This window comes from Leptodactylus fuscus, chromosome 11 (assembly GCF_031893055.1).
Source record: "Leptodactylus fuscus isolate aLepFus1 chromosome 11, aLepFus1.hap2, whole genome shotgun sequence".
Lineage (NCBI taxonomy): Eukaryota > Metazoa > Chordata > Amphibia > Anura > Leptodactylidae > Leptodactylus > Leptodactylus fuscus.
The window spans coordinates 89,540,057-89,564,048 of NC_134275.1; the positions used below are offsets into that span (position 1 = coordinate 89,540,057).

General features: G+C 41.2%; 1 protein-coding gene across 1 annotated transcript; it reads left to right on the forward strand.

Annotated features, from left to right (window-relative positions):
• Positions 1 to 1,639: 1,639 nt before the first annotated feature.
• On the forward strand, positions 1,640 to 19,398 carry EXO1 (exonuclease 1). The gene is made up of 12 exons (XM_075258977.1): positions 1,640 to 1,800; positions 3,794 to 3,913; positions 4,130 to 4,253; positions 4,385 to 4,522; positions 5,845 to 6,057; positions 6,145 to 6,332; positions 7,705 to 7,801; positions 13,511 to 13,691; positions 15,238 to 15,478; positions 16,257 to 16,737; positions 17,934 to 18,035; positions 19,216 to 19,398. The coding sequence occupies exons 1-12, from the start codon at positions 1,640 to 1,642 to the stop codon at positions 19,396 to 19,398; spliced, it is 2,229 nt and encodes a 742-aa protein (XP_075115078.1).
• Positions 19,399 to 23,992: the final 4,594 nt, after the last annotated feature.

Genomic DNA, 23,992 nt, shown 5'->3' on the forward strand with positions numbered 1-23,992 from the left:
CTGTTTGCAGTAAAAGCGACTGAGCCCCACGTAGTGTCCTGCAGCAAAAAAGCACTGCGAGAAAAACCATGGTGGCAACGCATCCCGGTTCATCCTGAAAGCTCACAGAGGTTTAATCTGGACTTTCTACTTCAACTATATCTATAGAGAAACCGCTGGCGTTTCCAGTATAAATGACATGCTGAGAGTTACAAAACCACAACTGTTTTGGAAATCGCAGTGCGTCCGCTATGCGTATTTTACCGCCAAGGTATTCGCTAGAATCCCATATCTACTTTGCTGTGACTGTAAAACACAGTTTTTTTTCCCCCTTTGGGCCTTAGTCTATGGCCCTATTCACGTCTGCGTTCAGGTTTCCGTTCGGTGAGCCCGCTTGGGGACTTCCTGAATGGAAACCTATGCGCATAAAAAAAAAAATCAGTTTCCTGGGAAACCTGCTGACCCCATAGACTATAATGGGGTTTGTGTAGTTTCCGGAGCGTACAGTCCTGTAAGGGGGACTTTTCTCTCCTCATGTTTCATAAGGAAACCACACAGATCCCATTACAGTCTATGGGGTCCATGGGTTTCCTGAAGGTAACTGCGTTTTTATGTGTATAGGTTTTCCTTCAGGAAGTCCCCAAGCAGAAACCCAAATGCAGATATGAACCGAGCCTAAAACTAGCTTATCAATTAACCCATTTATGCCTAGAGTTTCATTATTGAAACTCAAATATATAATAGAACCTCCAGCATAAATGGGTTTATGGTCACACATGTTGATCTGCGGCTTCTTTGTCTGCAAGCTGAAACAAAGTGGATTTTTCTGCAGGTTATTCTGTGAAACCTGCAGCAATGACTGATACGCTCTCTGTTAAAAAATCTGTAGCGCAGATCACTTTTTGCTGCGAGCTTTATAGCAGCATGGGGATGAGATTTATTGGCATCCATTATACTTCTACAGTAGATCTCAATGGTGTTTATAGTGACTAACCCAATGCAATTAGATCATCTTCACGTGGGCAAGCTCAGTCTGTGAGATACCGCCCTGATGTCAGCCATGTTTCCTAGGCCATACACTGAGTCGGGACTTGGACTCCAAGTATCATAGTAATCTATGATGCAAGATGTCTGTGTCACCCTATGGCTCTATTGTTCTGTACTCAAAACATGATCACAGGACACTGCCCCGGGAAGGCAGAGAATCCTAACCTTATAGATCACTGGGAGTCCAGGTACTGGCTCAGGGTTTGGTCCAAGAAATATGGCTGACACATGGTTTGTATCTCATGGACTGAAGTGCTTAATGATGTTCAGCATTTCATCTCATAGCAAGGTATCTGGAGAAATGGGGCAACTACAAAAATTGGTAATAAGAAATTCTACAAAATAGTAAAAACCTCTCAATACTGAGCTGGAGCGACATATCCCCCTCTCAGCATACAGTGGCATATCGTGGGCTCTTCTGTTAGAGGCATACATCAGATAAATCTCCTAACAAGTAACTATGACAAAAGACATTGACTAGTTATGAACAGAGCCAGAGAATTTCAAATGTTTTTGTTTTATTTGGCAAATCAAATATAAAGTAAGAGTTTTATTTCTTTATACAGGACTGACTAGAAATTGGAATTCACGTGGACTAAGAACAGCTTCGGAGATGGGAATTCAGGGTTTACTACAGTTCCTCAAAGAAGCCTCCGAACCCATCAATGTGAAGAAATACAAGGGTCAGACGGTAGCCGTGGACACTTACTGCTGGCTACATAAAGGAGCCTTTGCCTGTGCTGAGAAACTAGCAAAACGAGAACCGACCGACCAGTAAGTCAGTCCTTGTCCTAGGTAGAAACCCTAGCAAAGTAAGGGACCCGCAAAGCTGGACACAAACGTTGGGCTTCTTCACATGTTCTTGTTTTGCAAGAGTGTAAGGGTCCATTCACACAGAGTTTTTTGGTGCTAATTTTGACACTGAAGCCACGTCTGAATCCACATGGGAAAAAAAAAAAGCCTCCTGGGTTCCCTTTTCTGCTAGCGGATTCTGATGCAAATTCAAAATCATCGTCAAAATCAGCACCAAAAAACTGTGTGTGAATGAACCTTTAGCCAAAAACAGAAGCAGGTTGAAAACACAGAACAAATCATTTTCATTATCCCTTATATCTGTCACTGATGCAGAACATTGAAGCTTAAATAAAGCCTTAGATTGTTTGTGCGTGTATGTGTGTGTATATATATATATATATATATATATATATATATATATATATATATATATATATATATATAGTATAAAATCGGATCAGTATCAGTTTCTAGTACTGATAACCTATCCTTAGGCACGTACCATAACATTACCAGGAGTCACGCTGTCCTCAAACAGTAGATCTGTCAGACCCTTGCAGATCTGGAGCCTGGCTCTATAGCAATGATGCAACCTCTATTATTCCCTTGTTTGTTGGAGCTTTTGTGATGGTTGCAATTACAATTTTACTACATTTCCAATGTGACTTATGGTCACCTTGTAGCTTTTACATTGGTGAAAATTACATTTCTTCTACTGATAGAGTTCAATTCCACCGGCCATGATCGGTTCAGAAAATGTGGCCGTCACATGGGTTGTGTCTCCTTCTCCTGGTCCAAACGTGACCTTGTGAAACAGACCTCCTTCTGGCACCATATTATTCTAAGCTGTGACGTTTTATTTTATACAGAAGCCCTTAGCCCTCTGCTTTATGGGTTTCTGCCCAGAGATCTCACTTATATTAATGTCTTTACAACAGCTGTTGCATTACAATATTTCTTTATACAAGTTTCATTAAAACATCTGCCAGATTTGCATTATCCTGTTGTGATATTTTTCCTTTTGCATCAAAAGTGAAAAGTCGTTGTGGGTTTCCAGGAAATACAGTTTAGTCCAACTTTAGTTGTTTAAGTATGACTATGTCCAAGAAGGGACAGAAGCAACACAATAAATAAAATGACAATTTTTATTAACTGATAATAAATATGAAAACATGAATTCCACATAAACAACAGGGGGTAAATGCTTCACACAGAGGCGGGTGGTGTGTGGTAATAAATAGTATATAGGTCTAGGGTGAATAAAGTATGTATATCACAGTCATATAATAAGGGTTCACATGTTGTTACTAGTGTGGCAGTTCCAAAGCCGATAAAAATATCCCATAGGTAAGAATGCACAACAGAGAGACATATGTGAAAATTATATACAACATGTGAACCTTTATTATATGACTGTGATATACATACGTTATTCACCCTAGACCTATATACTATTTATTACCACACACCACCCGCCTCTGTGTGAAGCATTTACCCCCTGTTGTTTATGTGGAATTCATGTTTTCATATTTATTATCACTTAATAAAAATTGTCATTTTATTTATTGTGTTGCTTCTGTCCCTTCTTGGACATAGTCATACTTAGTTTATTTTTGAAGCAGTTGCTTTTTTGTGTGCCTTGTGTTGCAAAATTTTTGTGTCCAAATTTAGTTGTTTATATAATGGGAAATGAACCGTTTTTTATCATGCAAATCTCAGCAGGTGTAGAAAACGTCTGAAATGTCAAAATGTGACAGATTTTTCAGAAGGGGGCTGGTTGTCACCAGAATTTCTCAGTGGTGCATGTAACTTCTATAGTGGGCATAGAACTAGTGGTAATGGAGACTTAGAGGTCTTCTTTAAAAACATGAAGTGGTGGGAGTGCAGAGCTCAGTGCTTTAGTCTGTAGCAAGTGGTGACTATTTATAGGAAGGAAGTACTATTTAATACTAAAGATGTTCTTGTCTTATAGGTATGTCACCTACTGCATGAAGTTTGTGCACATGCTGCAGTCACATGGAGTCAGGCCCATCTTGGTGTTTGATGGGTGCACTTTACCTTCCAAGAAAGATGTAGAGAAGACCAGACGAGAGTAAGTAACCACATAGCTGGAGAGAAGGCTCATTGACTTTTGGAGCCTCAGTAGTAGATTCTTTCCATTGTGATGGCTGGAACAATGGAGCATGCAGCAAAATTATATTAACCTAATATACTACTAATATACCATATACATATTGGCTATTTTCAGAAACATGTTGCAGGTTTCTTTTATTTTGTTACAGCAAACCTAACAATATCCTTGTTGCAGGAAGAGGCAGCTGAATTTGCAGAAGGGGAAGCAACTCCTACGAGAAGGCAAACTGTCAGAGGCCAGAGATTGTTTTTCACGCGCTGTCAATATTACTTCAGAAATGGCTCATGATGTTATTAAAGTGAGTTCTGATGCTGTGCGCCGCTATATGTTGTGTCCAGCTCTATCTTCAATATGTAGCATAGACCTTTGTGGACTTTCCTGGTATGTGTTCTCTTAGTCTGCATTATTCTTCTTTCCTCTCTATGTTAGGCAGCTCGCGCTGAAGGCATTGACTGCATAGTCGCTCCCTACGAGGCAGATTCCCAGTTGGCATATCTAAATAAAAATGGATTTGCCCAGGCAATCATCACAGAAGACTCCGACCTTCTTGCTTTTGGTTGTAAAACGGTGAGAGTTATCATGATCCATTTATTCACAACCTATATAAATCTGGACATTCAAAATAACTACATAGGTTCTGCGTGCAACCACCTCATAAAACCCCAATATTCACACAGAACACAATATTAAAACTATAGTTCATCTTTATATGATTAGGATTAAAACCTGGGTAAGTATATGATCATACCATATGTTGCAAAAAGTCATGAAAATGGGCCAAATAATGGATGCAAGTGTCTTACGAAATGACACCACAGAACAATAAAAGTGTATAAGAGATATCAAAACCTGAGTGCAGAAGATAAGGAGAAAATATACAAAGTACAGTGTAATGCGCATTGTCACATTTATGGGGTCTCATTGTATAGTATACGTCTTACCAGTTTCATAATATATCCCTTAGGGCGGCTTCACATCTGCATTCCAGTCTCTGCTTTCAGGTTTCCGTCTTCTGCCAATAGGAGACGGAAACCCGGCAGACTGTGTCCACACGTGAGTGTTTTGTGCTCTCCGCGGCAAAAAAACGTTTTATTTTAACTGGACATAAAGTCCTGCATGTCTGACTTTGTGTCCGGTTAAAAAAAAAAAAAAAAAAAAAACAGTTTTGCCACGGAGACCAGAAGACGCTCAAATGAATGGGTTTGGAAAGTGACTGCTGGTTCCCGTCCCCTGTCCAGTTTCTCGGGAAGAAGATGGAAACTGAAAGCTGAGACCGGGGCAAAGGTGTGAACCCGCCCTTACAGTCTAATAATAAAACCTGCCTAAGCTTTGATGTTAGTAATTGTGAAATGTGAAGAGTTTTCAGTACAACAATTAAGAAGGATACGGGCCTGCGTAACTTAATTCTTTTGGGTCTATCCCATCTGCGGAGACCAGAAGACGCTCACGGGCGAACACTTGGCAAACCTATTCAAATGAATGGGTTTGAAAAGTGACTGCCGGTTTCCGTCTCCTGTCCAGTTTCTTGGGCAGAAGATTGGAAACCTGAAAGCGGAGACCAGGCACAGGTGTGAACCCGCCCTTAGGGGTTAATAAACTTAAGGCCCCCTCCCCCCAGGACCCCATCTATATTCCACATGGAATGCCAAACAGGATACATTATACTGTGGTCTGCCAATGGCTCGGTCATCTGTTCATGGTCTACACTTCAGCTTTGATTTCTCCTATGTATTTTATTCTATTTGTTCTGTAGTGTAACTTTGTAAGATACTTGCATCCATTATTTGTGCCATCTTTTTATCCCTTTTTACCAGATATACGATGTTTTCTCTACCTATTGCATAGTTCAGCAGGCGCATAGCCTTACTCCTTTGGTCAATATTCTTCAGGTGATTTTGAAGATGGACAAGTACGGAAATGGTTTGGAAATAGATCAGGACAGATTTGGGATGTGTAAGCCTCTTGGAGATGTGTTCACAGAAGAGAAGTTCCGCTACATGTGTATCCTGTCTGGCTGTGACTATCTGCCTTCTATCCATGGTATTGGTTTAGCCAAAGCAAGTAAACTGCTGAAAATCGCAAATAATCCAGATATTACACAGGTAACGGCCTATTCTTATTACCACTGCAGTTTTCTGTCTGAGAAGTCAGTTATGTTCTCAGTCTGAATGTTGTCCTCTGTTTTTCAGGTTATTAAAAAAATTGGCCAATATCTGAAAGCCAACATAACCGTTCCTGATGGCTACATAGAGGGCTTTATTCGCGCAAACAATACGTTTTTATATCAATTGGTCTTCGATCCTGTAAAAAGAAAACTGGTTCCGCTAAATCCTTACAGAGATGGGATAGACCCAAAAGAATTAAGTTACGCAGGCCCGTATCCTTCTTAACTGTTGCAATGGAAACTCTTCGCATTTCACAATTATTAACACCAAAGCTTAGGCAGGTTTTATTATTAGACTGTAAGGTATCAAATGTAAGAAAATCAGAGTCCATACATGTGAGTGGCGTTTCCACAGCATGTGCATGGATTTCTGCAAGCATCTTTTAGATGAATGACCCAAAATATTTTGCAACTAATCTCTCAGGTATGTATATGTCGTAAACTAATGGTGGAATCTGATTCTGCCTCAGAATCAGCATCCGATTTCACCTTGATTTTGCCTCCCAATGTTTTCACTGGGATGTTAGAGATTGATACAAAGCTCTACTTGATTTTGATCACCTTGTGATCACGGCCTTAAGCTAGCTATACTCTTCAAATTGTCTGACGATTCAGGTTATAAATGTCACAAGCATTTGGTCACGACAGAGTGATGACAATCTTCAGTCTGCCAAAAACAGAGCAGTCGTGCTGGATATTTCCACTTATGGCAGTTGGTTGAAAATATTTTGCATGATTTCCCAACTGGCACAAACTCACTACGTGTCTTGTATGTGTGTTGCTTTTATTCCTGTTTATGATTCCCTCCCTTTTCAGTGGCGTTACATGTACTGTATATGAGAACTGACAGATGCCATCATTGTATGGCTCTATGCACATGACTGTGTGTTAGCTGTATTTTTTTGCAGCTATTTGTCTCTATAGCCCCTTACACACCTGTGTCATCATGGACCCATGTGTACAGCGGTGAGCCCACAGTAAAACTCAGGACAGATCCTATACCTTTCCACTCGCTAGATGAAGTGAATGGGTTTGTAGATGCACAGACGATGTACAAATGTCATCCATGTGCCGTTTTACCACAGATCAGGCGCAGGCATATGGTTGTGTACATGGAGCCTAATACTTATTGAAGAGGGGAGGAGAAGGGAACTGGATGCTGGTCCCAATCACGTGACTTGGTGTTGAAACTGACCTGATAATGTGATATTCAACCTTTAAAAGGATCCTATCATTGGATACCCTTTTTTTCTGACTAACACTAAGGAATAGCCTTAAGAAAGCCTCTTCTTCTCCTACCTTTAGATGTCTTCTCCACGCCGCCGTTCGGTAGAAATCCCGGTTTTCTTCAGTATGCAAATGAGTTCTCTCGCAGCACAGGGGTTGGTCCCCAGCGCTCAAACAGCGTGAGCGGCCACAAAAAAATGGCCATGGGCATGTGCAGTTGGCTCTGCCCGAGGCCCGATGGCAGAGCCAACTGCGCATGCATAGAAGTTTGACCCCAGCACTGGAAGAAGAGGCTGTTAGTCTTGTGACCATGTTTTTGTATATAACTACTTCCTCTCTTTTCCTTAACCTAAATTAGTAATGTTGGGGATTCGGTCGCTTATCAAATTGCTCTTGGAAATATAGACGTCAACACAATGGAAAGAATAGATGACTACAATCCTGATGTTCCGCAGGTGAGATACAGGAGTGCCACTGGTGTATAATATATTACACTTATTATATTTAGAATGTTTGCAGTGATTTCCCATGGTGAAGAGTTTCCTACTGTGCTTTCCCCAATCGGACAAATGTCTCCTTGTCTTTCGGGTTTACGGCTAAATCAAGCAGGATTCTTACGTTTTTCAGTGTCCTGCTTTGATCTCTGCCTCTAACTGATAACAAAAGGAGGCAAAAACAAGGTGAAATCTGGTTCTGATTTTGAAGCGGAATCACAAAATATCACCCCAGCCCTCTGCTAGCGCCAGGAGCATTACTGCAAATACCTACTGTATATAAAAATACATAAAATGAGGTCTTTGGCTTTTACACTCTGATCAAACTTTATTTAAGCACTAAAATGACTTGTCTCTTAAGCCCTTGGTTTCCGTTGCATTAAGGGCAAGTGTTTTTCAGCCATGTCATGTCTAACATAAAGAGTAGAGTCTCCTCTGGACCTGTAAACTCTGAATATATCGGGACACCCCATAGATTGTAAGCCCTCGCGGGCAGGGCCCTCTACCCCACTGTGCCAGTCGGTCATTGTTAGTATTGTATCTACCTGTATATTTTGTGTACTGTATGTAACCCCCAAATGTACAGCACCATGGGATTAATGGTGCTATATAAATAAATAATAATAATAATAATAATAATGTAGTTAACCCCTTAGTGACCAGCCTGTTTTGGACCTTAATGACCAAGCCACATTTTGGAAATTTGTCCTGTGTGACTTTGTCAGTGAATAATTCTGTAACAGTATAGCTCATACAAGAGATTCTGATATTGTTTTTTTCGTGACATGTAGTACTTTACTGAGAAGGTAAAATTAGACTGATATAACTTGTGTAAATTTATTAAAAAACTCGCAAATGCTGAAAATTTTGAAAATTTTTCAATGTTTTCCATTTTCAGCTGCGATATCTCACATTTACACAATAGTACAGGGCAAAACAGTTAGTAGTTATATATTTCTAAATGTTCCTTCTGTGTTTCAAACATATTTGAAATAATTTCACCATATTTGAGTAATTTAGATAATTTAGAAGTTTATCGCGCCCCCTTCAGGTATCTTTGAGGGGTATAGTGAGTATTTTGATCAAACAAATATTGTTTTGCAAGAATTATTACAAATGATGAAAAAAATTACATTTTCATTTTCTTCAAATATGTCTCATTTTAAAGCCAGTTTTTTTGCACACAACACATCAAAAAGAAGAAACACACCCCAAAATATATCACCCCCACTTCTCCCGTGTTAAAAAATGTGGCCTTAGACCTATGTACGCACGTACAGTAGGGCCCAAGAGCTAGGGAGGGCCAAATGGATTTCAAAACACAAATTTTGTTTGCAGATATTTTAGGCCCATTGCACATTTCAACAAGATTTGAGTTACCAAAGCAATTGAAACCCCCCATAAATGACCCCATTTTATAAACTAGACCCCTTAAAGTATTCATTGAGGGTATAGTGAGTACTTTGGCCCCATAAGTTTTGAGAAAATTTGCATCAAACAAAAAAAAATTACATTTTTTACACAAAAGTGTCATTTTATAGGCACCTTTTTTTTTTTTTGCACATAACACATGAAAATGAAGAAAAACACCCAAAAATAGATGACCCCATTTCTCCCATGTTCAAAAATGTACACTTTGTGGCCTTAATCCTATGTACAGATGCACGGTAGGGCCCAAAAAGAAGGGAGCACCATATGGATTTCAAGACACAAATTTTTCTTCTAAATGTTTCAGGCCCATTGCACATTCAAACAAGATTTGAGTTACCAAAACAATTGAAACCCCCCCCATAAATGACCCCATTTTATAAACTAGACCCCTTGAGGTATTCATTGAGGGGTATAGTCAGTATTTTGACCCTATAGCCGTTTCACAGATTTTACTAACCTTGGGATGTGTAGGTTAAAAATTGCTAAAATGTCCCTTTATCCCCAAAGTTTTCATCTTCACAAGGGGTTAAAGGAGAAAAAGCCCCCCACAGTTTGTTACACAATTTCTCCTGAACACGGCAATACCCCATATGTGGCCATAATCTGCTGTATGAGAACATGGGGGGCTCAGAATGGGAAGAGCGCTATTTGGGTTTTGGAGGGCAGATATTGCTGGAATAGTTTTCTGGTGCCATATCACATTTGCTGAGCCCCTAAAGTATCAGGACAATGGAAACCCCTCAAAAGTTTTTAAAAAACTACACCCACCAAAGAATGTATCAAGGGGTATTATCACTTTGAGTCTAAAAATTCTTCCCAAAAATTAATGTACAAAATGAAAATTACATTTTTTAAAGAAATCTGCCATTTCGGTGCCCAATACGTTGCACCCACTTTGTGTTGTCAGAGACCCGCACTCCTAATACTATTAAGGGGCCATCCCAAGGGGCCAAAAATTATATATGTGGGTGTAAACTGCTGCTTGGGCACACAGCAGGGCTCAGAAGGGAAGGAGCACTGCGCTTTTTAGCTTTTGGGGTACAGAGTTAGAGGGACTTTCTGGGCACCATGATGTTTTTGCAGAGCCCTGGAGGTGACAGTAAACTGGAATTTCCCAAGAAGTGACCCCATTTTGTAGGGGCAATTTTAAGGTCTCCGCAAATGTGACATGGTGTCCAAAAAGGAAGAATCTAAATCTGCGCTCCAAAAGCACATATTGCTCCTTCACATCTGCGCCGTGCTGTGTACCCAAATGGCGGTGTATGCCCACATGTATGACACTGGTGTACCCCGGATAACGGACTTAATGCCATTTGTGGCTAGAAATGGCTGTTTGGTACAGCCGGGGACAGAAGGGAAGGAGCGCTATATTGGTTTTTGGACTTCATGCCACTTTTGTAAAGCCACTGAATAGCCAATAAAGTGGAATCCGCAGACATGTCACCCCATTTTGGACACTACAACCCACTGATGGGATTTATCAAGTGGCGTAGCGAGCATTTTAACCCTTGAGTGTTGCATTTATTTAGTTTCCAGAAATGAAATTGTAGCTAACACAATGAGAAGTTAAAAATGACCTTTTTCCAGAGATTTGCCATTTTAGTGCCCGATATGTTGTGCCTGACTTATGTCAGCAGAGATACACACTCCAAAAACTGGTAAGTGGGTATCCCGGGCACAACAGCTTTTAGAGCGTTCATCTCTGATACAAGGCGGGCACAACAGATTACGCACTGAAATGACAAATTCCTGGAAAAATGGTCATTTTCACCTCTCACAATCAGCTTCGTATTCATTTATGGATAATAAGTTATAGCAACACTTGGGGGATAAAAATGCTCTCTGTACCCCTGGATGAATCCTTCAGGGGTGTAGTTTCCAAAAGGTCACATATCAGGGGATTCCACTTTACTGGCGTTTCAGCTCTGCAAAAGTGTCATGGCATCCAAAAACCAAACCGTCTGTGCTCCAATAACCCTTCTTCCCTTCTGTGTCCGGCTGTGCCCTAATATCAGTCTATACCCACATATCACATTACGTCCGTTATCCCGGGTACACCAGTGTCATACATGTGGCATAAACTGCAGTTTGGGCACACAGCAGGGCGCAGAAGGGAAGGAGCGCGATGCGGCTTTTGGAGTACAGTGTCAGATGTTTGGTATCTGGACGCCATGTCATGTTTGTAGAGCCTGTAAAGGTACCAGAAAAGTGGATTCCCCAAAGGAGTGACCCCATTTTGAAAACTGCACCCCTCAAAGAATTTATCAGGGGGTGTAGTGAGTATTCGTATCCCAGACGTGACTGCACAGTGGATGGCGAAGAAGGAATATATAAGCGGTGCGGAGGACATTGGGAGCACCAAATTCCCTACTATGCCCCAGTAGCTCCTATGATTGGGGGAGTCACTTTGGGGGTCACTTCTGGTGTCTGTTCCCTCACAAGCTGTAAATCTGGGGTGTCCCCTGATATTCGCTCGCACAGCTTATACATTCCCCTCCTGCTGCAGCCCAGTTGTGTTCTAATGATTTGGCGATTTTTTGCGGGTTTTTGCCTTCACATTGCTAGATGTTATATTTTCTTTATTTTTCTGGTGACGTGGCCATATAAGGACTTGTTGTTTGCGGGATGAGATGTATTTTGTAATGACACCATTTTTGGGTGCCTACATCTTATTGAATACATTTTATTAACCCTTTTGCTGGATTTAAAAAAGAAAAAAATTCTGGCATTGAGTTTTACCTTTTAAATTTTGCGCCATGCAGCGTACAGTATAAGTAACATGTGACCTTTATTCTGTGGGTCGGTACGATTACGGCGTGCAGCGTACAGTATAAGTAACATGTGACCTTTATTCTACGGGTCGGTACGATTACGGCGTGCAGCGTACAGTATAAGTAACATGTGACCTTTATTCTGTGGGTCGGTACGATTACGGCGTGCAGCGTACAGTATAAGTAACATGTGACCTTTATTCTACGGGTCGGTACGATTACGGCGTGCAGCGTACAGTATAAGTAACCTGACCTTTATTCTGTGGGTCGGTACGGTTACGGCGATACCTCATTTATATTATTATTTTATGCTATACTAATTCTGTAGAATAAAAACATTTGGGGACATAAATCGGTGTTTTTTGCATCGCCATCTTCTGAAAGGCGTAACATTTTTATTTTTTGGTTGACAGTGTTGGTTGGGGGCTTATTTTTTTCGGGACAACCTGATCTTTTTATTGGTACTGTTGTGGGGTGCATATGACGTTTTGATCACTTTGTATAGCATATTTTGTAAGGTAAGATGCGAAAAATCACTACTTTGTCAGGTTTTTTCCTTTTTTCCCGACGTGCACCGTGTACAGTAAATATTATTTGTTTTATTGTACAGATTGTTACGAACACGACGATACCAAATATGCATTGTTTTTATTAATTTTTAGTTTTTTTTTTCTATAATTCATTTTCTATAAAAAAAAAAGGGAATTTTTGGGACTTTATAACTTTATTGATTTTTATTATAAACTTTATCTATTTTTCACTTTTCTTTAGGACACTTGAATTAGTGATGCTTTGATAAAAGCTTCACTAATTCTGTATTAGACGTTGCAGGACACAGCATTCAGTGTCTTGCAGCGTGTAGAGGAAGTCAGTCGCAGGGGCTGCCTGCGGCAGACTTTCTCATAACCCGGGCAGGATCAACCAGGTATCGGCGGTCTGTAGCAGCCTGGGGTCACTGGCCAGACCCCAGACTGCATGTTCGAGACACTGGAACCCCCCGATCTCGTCGCAGGGGGTGCTGATACCGCCGGCACCATCACGGAACCGCTTCAGTTCCGTGATCATGTTTGATCACGGAACTGAAGGGGTTAAAAAACCCCTGATCATAGTCCCCTCCGATGGGGGTAATGGAGCAGGGTCTTAGCCGTCAGATACAGCTAAGATCTACTCCAATTACATCGGCACTGACAGGGAATCCCTCCCTGACTGCCCGACGTAATTTTACTATAGGGCAGTCAGGAAGGACCTGTCAGTGCCGACGTAATTTTACTATGGGCCGGTCGTTAAGGGGTTAAACCATACTATGCTCTAATTAATTATGAAGGAATTGAGGTCAGCGAATGCAACCCCCAATTCCCAAGAGTTCCCAACATTGGGACTTCAGTGCCTCGATATTGCCTGACTGTTCTTTTCAATGTGAATTTTTTTCTTCCATTTTTTTTCTCACTTATTTTATTTTCCTTGTTAGTTTTCTAAGCCGAGCAGTCACAGCTGGAACAGCAACACTGAAATACAATCCAACAGCATTTGGCAGAGAAGTTATACCCACAATGTAAAAACTGAAGAGAAACCAAAAGTGGGGGAAAAGTCTAAGCCCAGGGGCTTGATATTGCCCAGTAACAAGACCCAAGTGAAAAGATCTCATGAAGGTAAAGTTGTGCGGAAACAGGAACAGACAAAGTTTGGTCATTTTCCTACTTTTACTTGAATTGGCATTCTATATCATTGTTGTATTTTGTTACCTACGGGATACGCTGACAAGATTGCAGGTGTTGTCAGAATAATAATTGATATCACACTAACTTCTTTCTCTACGGCTCTTTATAAATCATAGATTTTGTAATATTGTATAAAGTAAGAAATGTATATAGACTATCAGTGTTATTTGTTTGTGTTTTTTTATATGAGACCCAGTTTCCTCTTTTTCTCCTTTCTCATAGCGGTAGGTATATGATGTTTATTCTGATGATGGGTCCTTGCTATCCTTGGTCCTGCAGGGCCACCTTCTGATAGGCCTTTGTTCAAAAATAACTTTTAGCTTTCCAGTTATTTGAAAGTAGCAACTAGAGATGAGCGAGTAGTATTCGGTCGAATACCTCGCTGCCATAGGAATGTGTGTAATCTGCTGAACATTAAGGGGTTAAGCGCATCCAATATTCGCTGCACTTAACCCCTTAGTGATCAGCTGCTTACATGCATTCCTATGGCAGGTAGGTATTTGATCGAATACTACTCGCTCAACACTAGTAGCAACCCCTGAATTATTATTGAAAAATGGTCATTTTAGAGAAAACCTGCATCCTCTGCCATATAGACACAGCAATTTATCAAGCAACATAGGTACACTGCAACATTGTCTCATATATGTAAGCGTATCCATGTGGAACTGTACACAATGTATATACCTGCGGTTATTCCAACCTTTAGTACCACTGAGGATGTGGTGGTGTTGCCAGTAAAGGCCTGCAAAGTGCACAATTACCGTACTAAGGCAATTGAAATAGATGAAGCCGTAGGAGACACCTAAGACCAAGGATGTGATCATTTCAGTCAGCAGTGTGCACATAAGTAAAAGTCCTGAATCGTCTATGTAGAAACTGTACGTATATAATCTGTCTGGCTACTTACTACACATTCAGTGTCCCTCACTATGAGACCCTGGGCCTACTACCCAGTATCTCCACAAACACAGAGGCTCTAACTCCCATAGGCTGTAACTCAGCCTGTCTACCCTAGACAGGGAGCAATATGGGAAGGTTTGACACTTCCACCTGGCTACTAATTAACCTCATTAACAGCCCATTTGTCCACAAAACAGATGAAGCACCCAACTTTCCAGAGACTTCAGTTTCACCTAACTTTCCCAGGGTGAACCACACTACTCCAGCAGTCATACTGCCACAATATACATACACACACTGTATTCTATATAGAATATACATATATTATATATACTGTTTATTCATACACATATATTAGAGAAAGGCTCAGTGTGCATGGCTGAAGCACTGCAGAGTATGAGTCAATGAACTACCTCAATTTTCACTATACCTAAAGGGTGCTGCCTATTTTTCCTTTGATATTTTTGAGACCTAGTCTATTCCCTGGGCTTGCACCTGCAGTTACTGGTGCAGTCTCTAGTTGGACTCTATAGATTGATAGGTATACTTATTAATGTGTCCATGTGTCTTCTAGGTGGGGCGTCAGAATCCGATCTCCTCAGTCAGTATTCATTCTCTCAGAAAAAGAAACCTAAACTACAAAGTGAAGATCATTTAACAAAGCTGAAGGTTCCCAGTCTGAGCCCCTCGCAGCCACCTGAGGATCCTGCAGTGGAGCCCAAATCTCAGCCCAAAGCCAGGAATAAATTTGCCATACTTTCACAAAGGAAAAATGAAGAGCCCGGGTCAATCTCTGTTCCTGGGACCAGAAGCCGGTACGTGGAGTCAGATGTATCAGAATTGTATCAGTTGATTTAGTCACATAGCAGAGTAGCCGTTCAGTCTCATTCAAGTGAATGGGGCTGAGCTGCAACACCAAGCAGAGCCCCTGAAATCCATGCTGTGTTTGGTATTGAAGAATCTGATCCTGGCGGTCCTGTGGGGGTGGTAGATCCCCATGATCACATCTTCATGATCTCAGAAGGATAAATCTTTTTAATGCTAACTAACCGAAGAGCAAAGACAACATCGTGTAACTGTATTGCTTTATTGTCAGTGCACCATATATGCATTTACTTGTATTTCTCATTAAGTAACAAATCGGTTCATAATTTATTAGAACTTTGTGTTGTTCTGCTCCTCTGTTATTCCTCCTGAAAATGTACTTAGAAATTAATTATTCCGAATTCCTTTTTCAATTGGTTGTGTCTGTGCACGGTCTGCTTGTTCAATCATTCATGATAATAAACTTTGTAAAGACACACTGATTGATAAGGGGAATGGTAAAACCTGATTGTCAATGTATACGTACATTTACAGGAGGGAGAACAGAGGGACAGCTCAAGTTTTAGGGTAGTATTTTCTAAGGAAACCCGACCGTGACTGTTTCAATAACGTAGATAAGTGTTCTGTAAGACCAAGGAATATTCCTTCAGCTTCCAAGTATTCAGGTTAGTAATACGCCCTTATCAGACCAGTCGATCCATCCAATATTATGTATGATAAAACCTGTTTATATACCTTCTATGTAACCATTTTTATTATACCGCTTAGGTTTTTTTGCAAGCCTTCTGACCTACTGACCTCACCTGTGGACGACGTGAAAAAGCAAGAAGGGGATAATATTAAGGATATCCCCATCGGTTATTGGACGCCTAGAAAATCCTCTCCAAACATGGGAATAGTAGAAAATGACAATAAACAACATAAAGAGGAGACTCCATCTCCTGTGTCTAAAATCAGTGACATCAAACCTTTCTCTGCCTCCCCCACCCAAAAACCAAGAAACTGCTTTAGCTGGTCAGGAAGTTTGTCCAAAGGCAGCAGCAAAACCCCGCAGGATCTGTCCCCTTCTCTGCTGTCCCTCAAACGCTTTCAGAGGACTAAAAGTGGGCTGGAATCTAATCTGGAAATCGTCAGGGCCGATCCATCAGATAAAGGTCCGGGTGGTGGTGACCAGGCCAGTCCAGTCTTAACTTCCTCTGAAAATAAATATAAATTATCCTTGGTGGAAATGGAAGACTCCAGCTCAGAAGTAAGGACAGATTCTTCATCTCTGTCTCACTCTAGATCTTCTTTGCCAAATCTAATGTCTAATGGAATATTAATGAATGCTCATCAATATAGGAGAAGTGTGTGGGGGTTTTGGTTTTTTTTTTTTCCAATATTTTATTTTCAATTCACCTTTAGTTTTCGCTGTATTTTTGTTGATTTTTATCTGCAGCTGTGTGTAGGGTAATACACAGAACCAGACGCCCCTGCACCTACCAGCAAATGAAAGGAAACCCTATCACGCAGTTAATGTCTCAGATTTCCCTGGTAACACTTCAATTGCGGAGAGCCATGAAGTAATCTCTATACAGTAATGTGCATATATTTTAGGCAGGTGTGTGGGTGCTGCAAAGTCATAATGCTTTCAGAAATAGAAGGGTTAATAGTTTATTTTTTAGTTGAATGAAGAAAAGAGAAATGTAAATCTGATCAATATTTGGTGTGACCTTTGCCCTTTGGAGGAGGAGTCCTGGGAGTGATGATATGGCCCCCACAGATATCGCCCTGATCTCATCATCATCTAGTCTGGGATATCATGGAGAGACAGAAGGATTGAAGATCTGGGCTTAGTTCTCATAGATGGCGGCGGGAACAACCTCCCTGCCCAGTTCTGCCAAAAACTGTCTGCAAGTGCCGAGAAGAAGGCAAAGGCCTCCCAATATTGATGGGATTTACATTTCTGTTTTCTTCATTTTGTTAATTGACAAAAATAAACTATTAAATCTTCTATTTCTGAAATCATTTTTTACTTTGCAGCAATTTCCCCCATACCTGCCTAAATCTTTTGCATGATACTGTGTAGAATGTAATGGCAAACCCTGGTAGTGATTTGTGGGCTCCAGGAACAGTGCAGAAATTTTGTTATATTTGGTTAATTCTCTTACCATATGGAAACTAAAGATCACTATGGCAATAAAGTATTTTTCAAGATAAGCAAAAATTTCTTACGGGGACTGAAATTGTATCTGTTTCTGTTGCACCCGCTGTTTCAAAGCCCTTCTCTGGTCCTTACACACCCGCCTGTAATAGAAGAATTATGCAGCAACCTCTTAGATGTTTCATTCATTTCTATGTTTAAAGAAATTTTTGAACAACTGGGTGCGAGCCTTTGTTTTTTATTTTACTGTAACTAAACTATATGGAGTACCTTTGAATGACCAATTTTGTTTTAATACACAGGACCTCGACAAGACGGAAGAATCTACTTGTGAATTTAGTTTAAAAGTGTCTCCTGCGCATCAGACTGCTTTTCCTGAGACAAAGCACATCCCAAAAATTAAAGTAATGCAATGTATACAAACAATGCTTAAGCTGTTACTTGCAAAGGTACCGGCCTCTGCTTTATCTGTGCGTGGGCCAAGTGCTGCCAATACTGGCATGAAATGATGTATCTGGTCTCATGGATGTCGGTCAGACCAAAGTGGGCCAACTTTTTGCTTATACTCGAGTCAGAGTCCAACTCAGGGTCGTAACCACAGAGGTAACAGAGGTAGCAGCGGTAGCAGCTTCCACAGAGCCCAGGACATTAGGGGCCCGGCGACGGCCGCCACCACTGCATTTTTTATTTAATAGGCTGTTACCGGCTGGAGTTACTCCAGCCGGTAACGGGCCCTATTTACTTACTGATCCTGCTAGGGACCGGGATTGGTAAGTGATGCTGCGGGCCCCACAAGCACTATTATACTCGGGGATCTTTTCAGACCCCCGAGTATAATGATCGGAGGCCCAGGAGAGGTAACGGAACATAAAAAAACAGCGTTACTTACCTCTCTGGGCTCCGGCAGGCTTCGGGCCTACTTGCGTGATGTCCCTGACGCCACATGACTGGGACCTGCGTCCATATGCATTGCGACACAGGCTCCTCATTCACATGACGTCATTGAAGATGGCTGACAGCGGTGGAGAGTGCAGCGGAGCCGGGGATAGGTAAGAACCAGTGTTTTTTTTTTGTTTTGTTTTGTTTTTTTTTTTTTTATCCCCCTGGGTCTCCGATTATTATTCTCTGGGGTCTTTTCATGGGTGTCCAAAATGGAGCATAATACTGTGTGCAAGGCCATTTTTTATTTTATCCTGATAGAAATGGATCCCAATATTCCCTTCCCCCCCCGGCTTATATTCGAGTCAATGAGTTTTCATAGTATTTTGTGATAAAATTAGGGTCCTTGGCTTATATACGGTATATGAGCTATTTACAAGTCAAAACTAATTTTTAGTGCCCCCACAGTATAATGTTGTTCAGTGCTTGATTTTAGGAAACTGCCACAGAAATCTAATGCCCAACCTGTAACTACAATCACAGTCAGCAAATCTCATGCAAATTTTCGCTGTGATCTCTCGTGGAATTGCCTCCACGCACTGGGACAATCGTAGTGGCTTTTTCTTCTACATTTTATTTATTGCTTACAGCAGATAGTTCATGTTTGATATTTCACTTAAGACATTTGTTACACTGAATTTTCAGGTGTCTGGATTGCTTAAACCCAAGAGTCACGATGCGCGTGCTAGTAGCAAATTGAAGCCAATGGCACCTGCTAAAGCAAGTGGTCTGAGCAGCAGGGCAAGACCTTCACAGAACAATGAGAACAGGCCCGGACTGCAAACAACCATCAATGACCTATGGAAAAACTTCAGCTATAAGAAGTAAGATGGCATAATGTGTGATCCAAGCTCCGTTGTGTTATCTTGCACAACATAATTATTTATTTCTGGATCTTTACTCTTTCCTTCATATGTGTCCACAGACATTAAAGTTTCTCCTGCGCATCAGACCGCTTTTCCTGAGACAAAGCACATCCCAAAAAGTCCTACAGTCCTACATATGGACTCCGCTGCTCCACTTCATGGCCTTTTGGTTTGGAATCCTCTCTTGATCTTTTAAGATCCTCAGGTTTATTCTTCATATAAAGGTCTTTGTTATAAAGAATATAAAATAATCTGAGACAAATACATAAGGAATAAATATCTCTTTCCTTTTGAAACACTGAAAAAACAATATTACTGCATTTGTCACTTTACCAGTTCTACTGACTTGAATTTGTCCCATACACCCAAAACGATGTATTTTTCACATTACAATGTATTAGTCATATATTTAAAGGTGCTTTCCAGGCTTAAGTAAAGACTGGCGGGGGTCCAATACCTGTGACCCCCTCTGATCAGCTCTTTGCAGAGACTGTAGTGTTTGGGTGGGAGCTGTGTCCTCTTCCCATCAAGTCCCACATTTGTTTATTGCATCTGGGTATCGCAGCTCAGCCCATTTCCTTAAATGGGACTGAGCTGTAAAAGGTCATGTGACTGATGAATGTAATGTCACATGGCCTGTGAAGCAGACGCAGCACACAGGGAGAGCTTCTAACATCTGACTTGTGGGGGGTCCCAGGTGTCCTGAGTATAGATCATCCAATGGTAAAGCTCAGAAAAACCCCTTTATTAGCTGGATACAATCAAGTAATAACTACATGGTATGGTTTTTGTACATGAGTTTTATTTTATGAAGGTGACAGGCACTGCCGAAAGAAGTCATGACCAACTAGTCGCACTGGGGGGCAGAAAGAGCACGGCTGATTTGCAAGTAAATCAAAATGCTGTGAGTTTTGTTTTTAGGTTGCATTAGCGACAGGGGTTTGGCGCATTATCTTTTACGGTTAAAAAGACTACCTGTTTTGCACAATACATAGTTAAAGGGGTTGTTCAGTGCCATTTTAATTGATGATCAGCTGTGTGAGTGCTGTGACTCTTCACTGTTTGCATTGCATGCCATCTGATTCACAGTGTAATTACTGCCTCGTCCCATTCACTTCTATAGGATGAGACTATAATCGCAATACACAGGTGCTAGGAGTCAGACAGCTTGCAGTGTATACAGAGAAGAAGTCGTGGCACTCAGCTCTTTCACCCATCTGATCAGCTGGTTTCCCAAGTGTTGAGCTTCCACTATCCTTTATTGATGACAGATCCTAAGGGTAGGTCAATAACAAAAATGAATTAGACAACCCCTTTAAAATACCCATAGCCCTCTTTTTTTAAAAGTTTTGGTATGACTGCTTTGATTTCCACTTGGAGTCTGACTGCTGGGATCCCCATTTATAAGGAGAACGTGGGACTGAAAGTTCCCCTATAGGCTCCATGAGAATAAAGTGCATTGCTTCATTCTTTTCTTTGGGGTTGCTGGAGATTGCCCTCTCAGCAGTTGGATCCCTGACAGATCTGATACTGTGTTAACTTTGGTAACACAACCCCTTCTACCCTCAGCATTGTTACTTGGGCTTCTACCAGCGTTCCTTATTGCCTTAAAGTAAACCTCCACCTACGTCCAGAATTTTGCTTCATTTGTCTTCATAGTAGTTAGGGCTCTATTCTTCTTCTAACAGAGATTTTATATTCAGTACTTAGTCATAAATTTAAAGAGGTGTTCATGGCTTACCAATTGATGAGCTATCCATAGGATACGACAATAATTGAAGACTCTGACACCTGTGATCCTTGACGATCAGCTGCTTGAAGTGATTGCATTGTTCAGGTAAACCTTGTGGCCTTTTTGTTTATGTTTCCAGTTGGAGAGTCATTCAATAGTTGGATTCTGTACCCTTTACAGCTGGGAACATTTCCTACATGCCTGTATTTAAAGGGAGTCGACACTAAACAAATCACTTCTGAACCATTTCTGTTAGAGGCTTAGAGAACATAATTTTTTTTTTGTGTCAATGTGCATTCTTTCTGTAAAAGGCATCTTTAAATCTATCTGCAATTGGTGCTGTTCACCTGCCAGAGCATCCATTTTTGCCTTTGGTCATCGCTGAACATTGCCCTTTAGCTTATCAATTGACAGGCCTCAATTAGCGACAACCCCAGGTAAAAACAAGAGGCATGTCCACTATGCCACTAGAATAACAAATGGTTTAGCAGTGATTTTGGTGGTGGTAGATTACCTTTTAAAGGGAAATTGTCAGGGCAATTTAGGACACTACACCATCCACAGGTCCTTATGGAACAAGGGTCTAATGTCCGAAAGCACCCTGCTTATCATGCAATCCATGACCACATTAAAAATCCACAAAATCTTTATTCTTGCCTATTGTCTGTACTCCTTGTATCAGAACATTTCTTCATTGAAACCAGAGGAGTACACCACGGCTTCATTGCGCCTGCCCCATACCTCCAACAATTGCACTTGGGGTGTACTTCTCTGGCTTAACTAAACTGCACAAGACCTGGGAGCACCAAAGGTAAGACTCAATGGACACATTGCTAGAAAAGTATACAGATTTTTTATTTTTAATGTGGCTGTGAATTGCTTTATCACTGGGTGATTTGGGACACTAAACCCCAGATCTATAAGCAAGCTTTATGAGGGTAGTGTGAAAAGTTTCCAACCTCCACATGTAGATGGCAACACTCGTCAACAAAGCTGAGGAATGTGTTGGCACATGTGTTGGAATGTACTCACAACAATTTCAGCCATTTTGCACTTTGGTACACCATTACACCCCAGAAACAAAAACCGCTCGATATTCGATTTTATCCATTTTCACAAAATCACTCACATCGACTCGCTTCAACAATTGTCAAAAAAAAAACCCGCTGGTGCAAAATGGCTGAAATTTTTGTGAGTACATTCCAACGCTGCGTGAACACATTCCCCAACTTTGGTTGATGAGTGTTGCCATCTACATGTGGAGGTCGGAAACTTTTCACACTACCCTCATGTTATGTTCAAATATGGCCATGTGGCTACTAAGAATTGTGTTGGGCTTCTTTGCTGCCATGCCAGATTATTTCTACCTGGTACATAATAGAATGTGTAGTATTACATTTTATTTGTAGGGTATACTGTATAGCAATTGTTTTATGAACTTGTACATATTTGTATGTGAATTGTAAAATATGCACTACTTTTCCTTAGGCAATAAATACGTTTTTACTATTGCTCTTGTTGACTACGTCTGTGTATTACTAATGTTTGTTGCAAACTTATCAACCAAAGAGCCATTGCTCCAAAGAGGGAAGCAGCAACGCCGTCCTTGCTCCAAAGAGCTCGTTTGCATATTGACAAAAAGGGGGCTATCTCGGCAACGGAGGAACCAATTGATAAGGGGAAATCACTGTTTGATTCAGGGGAACCTAACCTATCTGTCTGTAGGGCTGTGTTGATATAAAAAGGACCCATTATTAGCAAGCCCTTTCAACGTTTCGTTTCCAGAGCCCTGTCAGTGGACATGCTCTCGTATCCTGCAAACGAGCCTGTCTTATTCCCTGGTGGTCTACTGGCTAGGATTCGGCGCTCTCACCGCCGCGGCCTGTGTTCCATTCCTGGTTAGCGAAGCCCATCATTTAATAGTCTCAGGCTGTTAAGGAACTCGGATGCTCGACAGTAATCTGTACGTTCTCCACAAAAGAAAAGTGAAGGACGTCTTGCGCTAATTTAGCTTGGAAACGCCTGCGTCACAGCATCAGTAACCTTCCTGGTTATGTCCAGAGTGGTATCACATATGAACAGGGGCGTAGCTAGGAAAGACTGGGCCCTTCACTGCGTAGTGACCTCCTGGCTGTACACAGTATAATGTCCCAAAGTGGCCTCTTCAATAAAGTATAATGTTCTATAGCGGCCACTCCTTAAAATATGATGGCCAATAGTGGCCCCTCTTCATAGTATAATGTCCCGTTGTGGCCACTCCTCACAGTATAATGTTCTATAGCGGTCCCTCCAAGACAGTATTATATCACATAGTTGTCCATGCATACAACATTATGTCCCATAGTGGCAGTGGGGTAACTAAAATATTGTTGGCCCTAGTGAAATCTTTTGTCTGGGCTCCCTATCTCATCTCTACAGCAAATTCTAGATAGTGATGGTTACAGGAGTAAAGGAGTTTAATCAACGTTATTGTGGTTAGGGTAATCTTTGGATCTTCTTGGCTTATGGGTCAGATAGAAGCTTCAGTCTTAGAGTATAATGATCGGAGACCCAGAGGAGGTGACAAACATAAAAACCAGTGGTACTTATCTCTGCTCCTCTGTGAGGTCACTGCAGAGGCTGAAGACTGCATGGAGTCACACCAGAGAGGTGAGTAACACTGTTTTTTATATTCACCCACCTATCCTGGACCCCCAACCATTATACTCTGAAGAGACCCCCAATGTATAATGATAGCAGTATTTGTTGGGGTACTCTTGCTGTGGGTACACAGCCTTACTTACTGATCTCCCCCCCCCCCCTGCTGCTCACAGCTGCCTCTGCT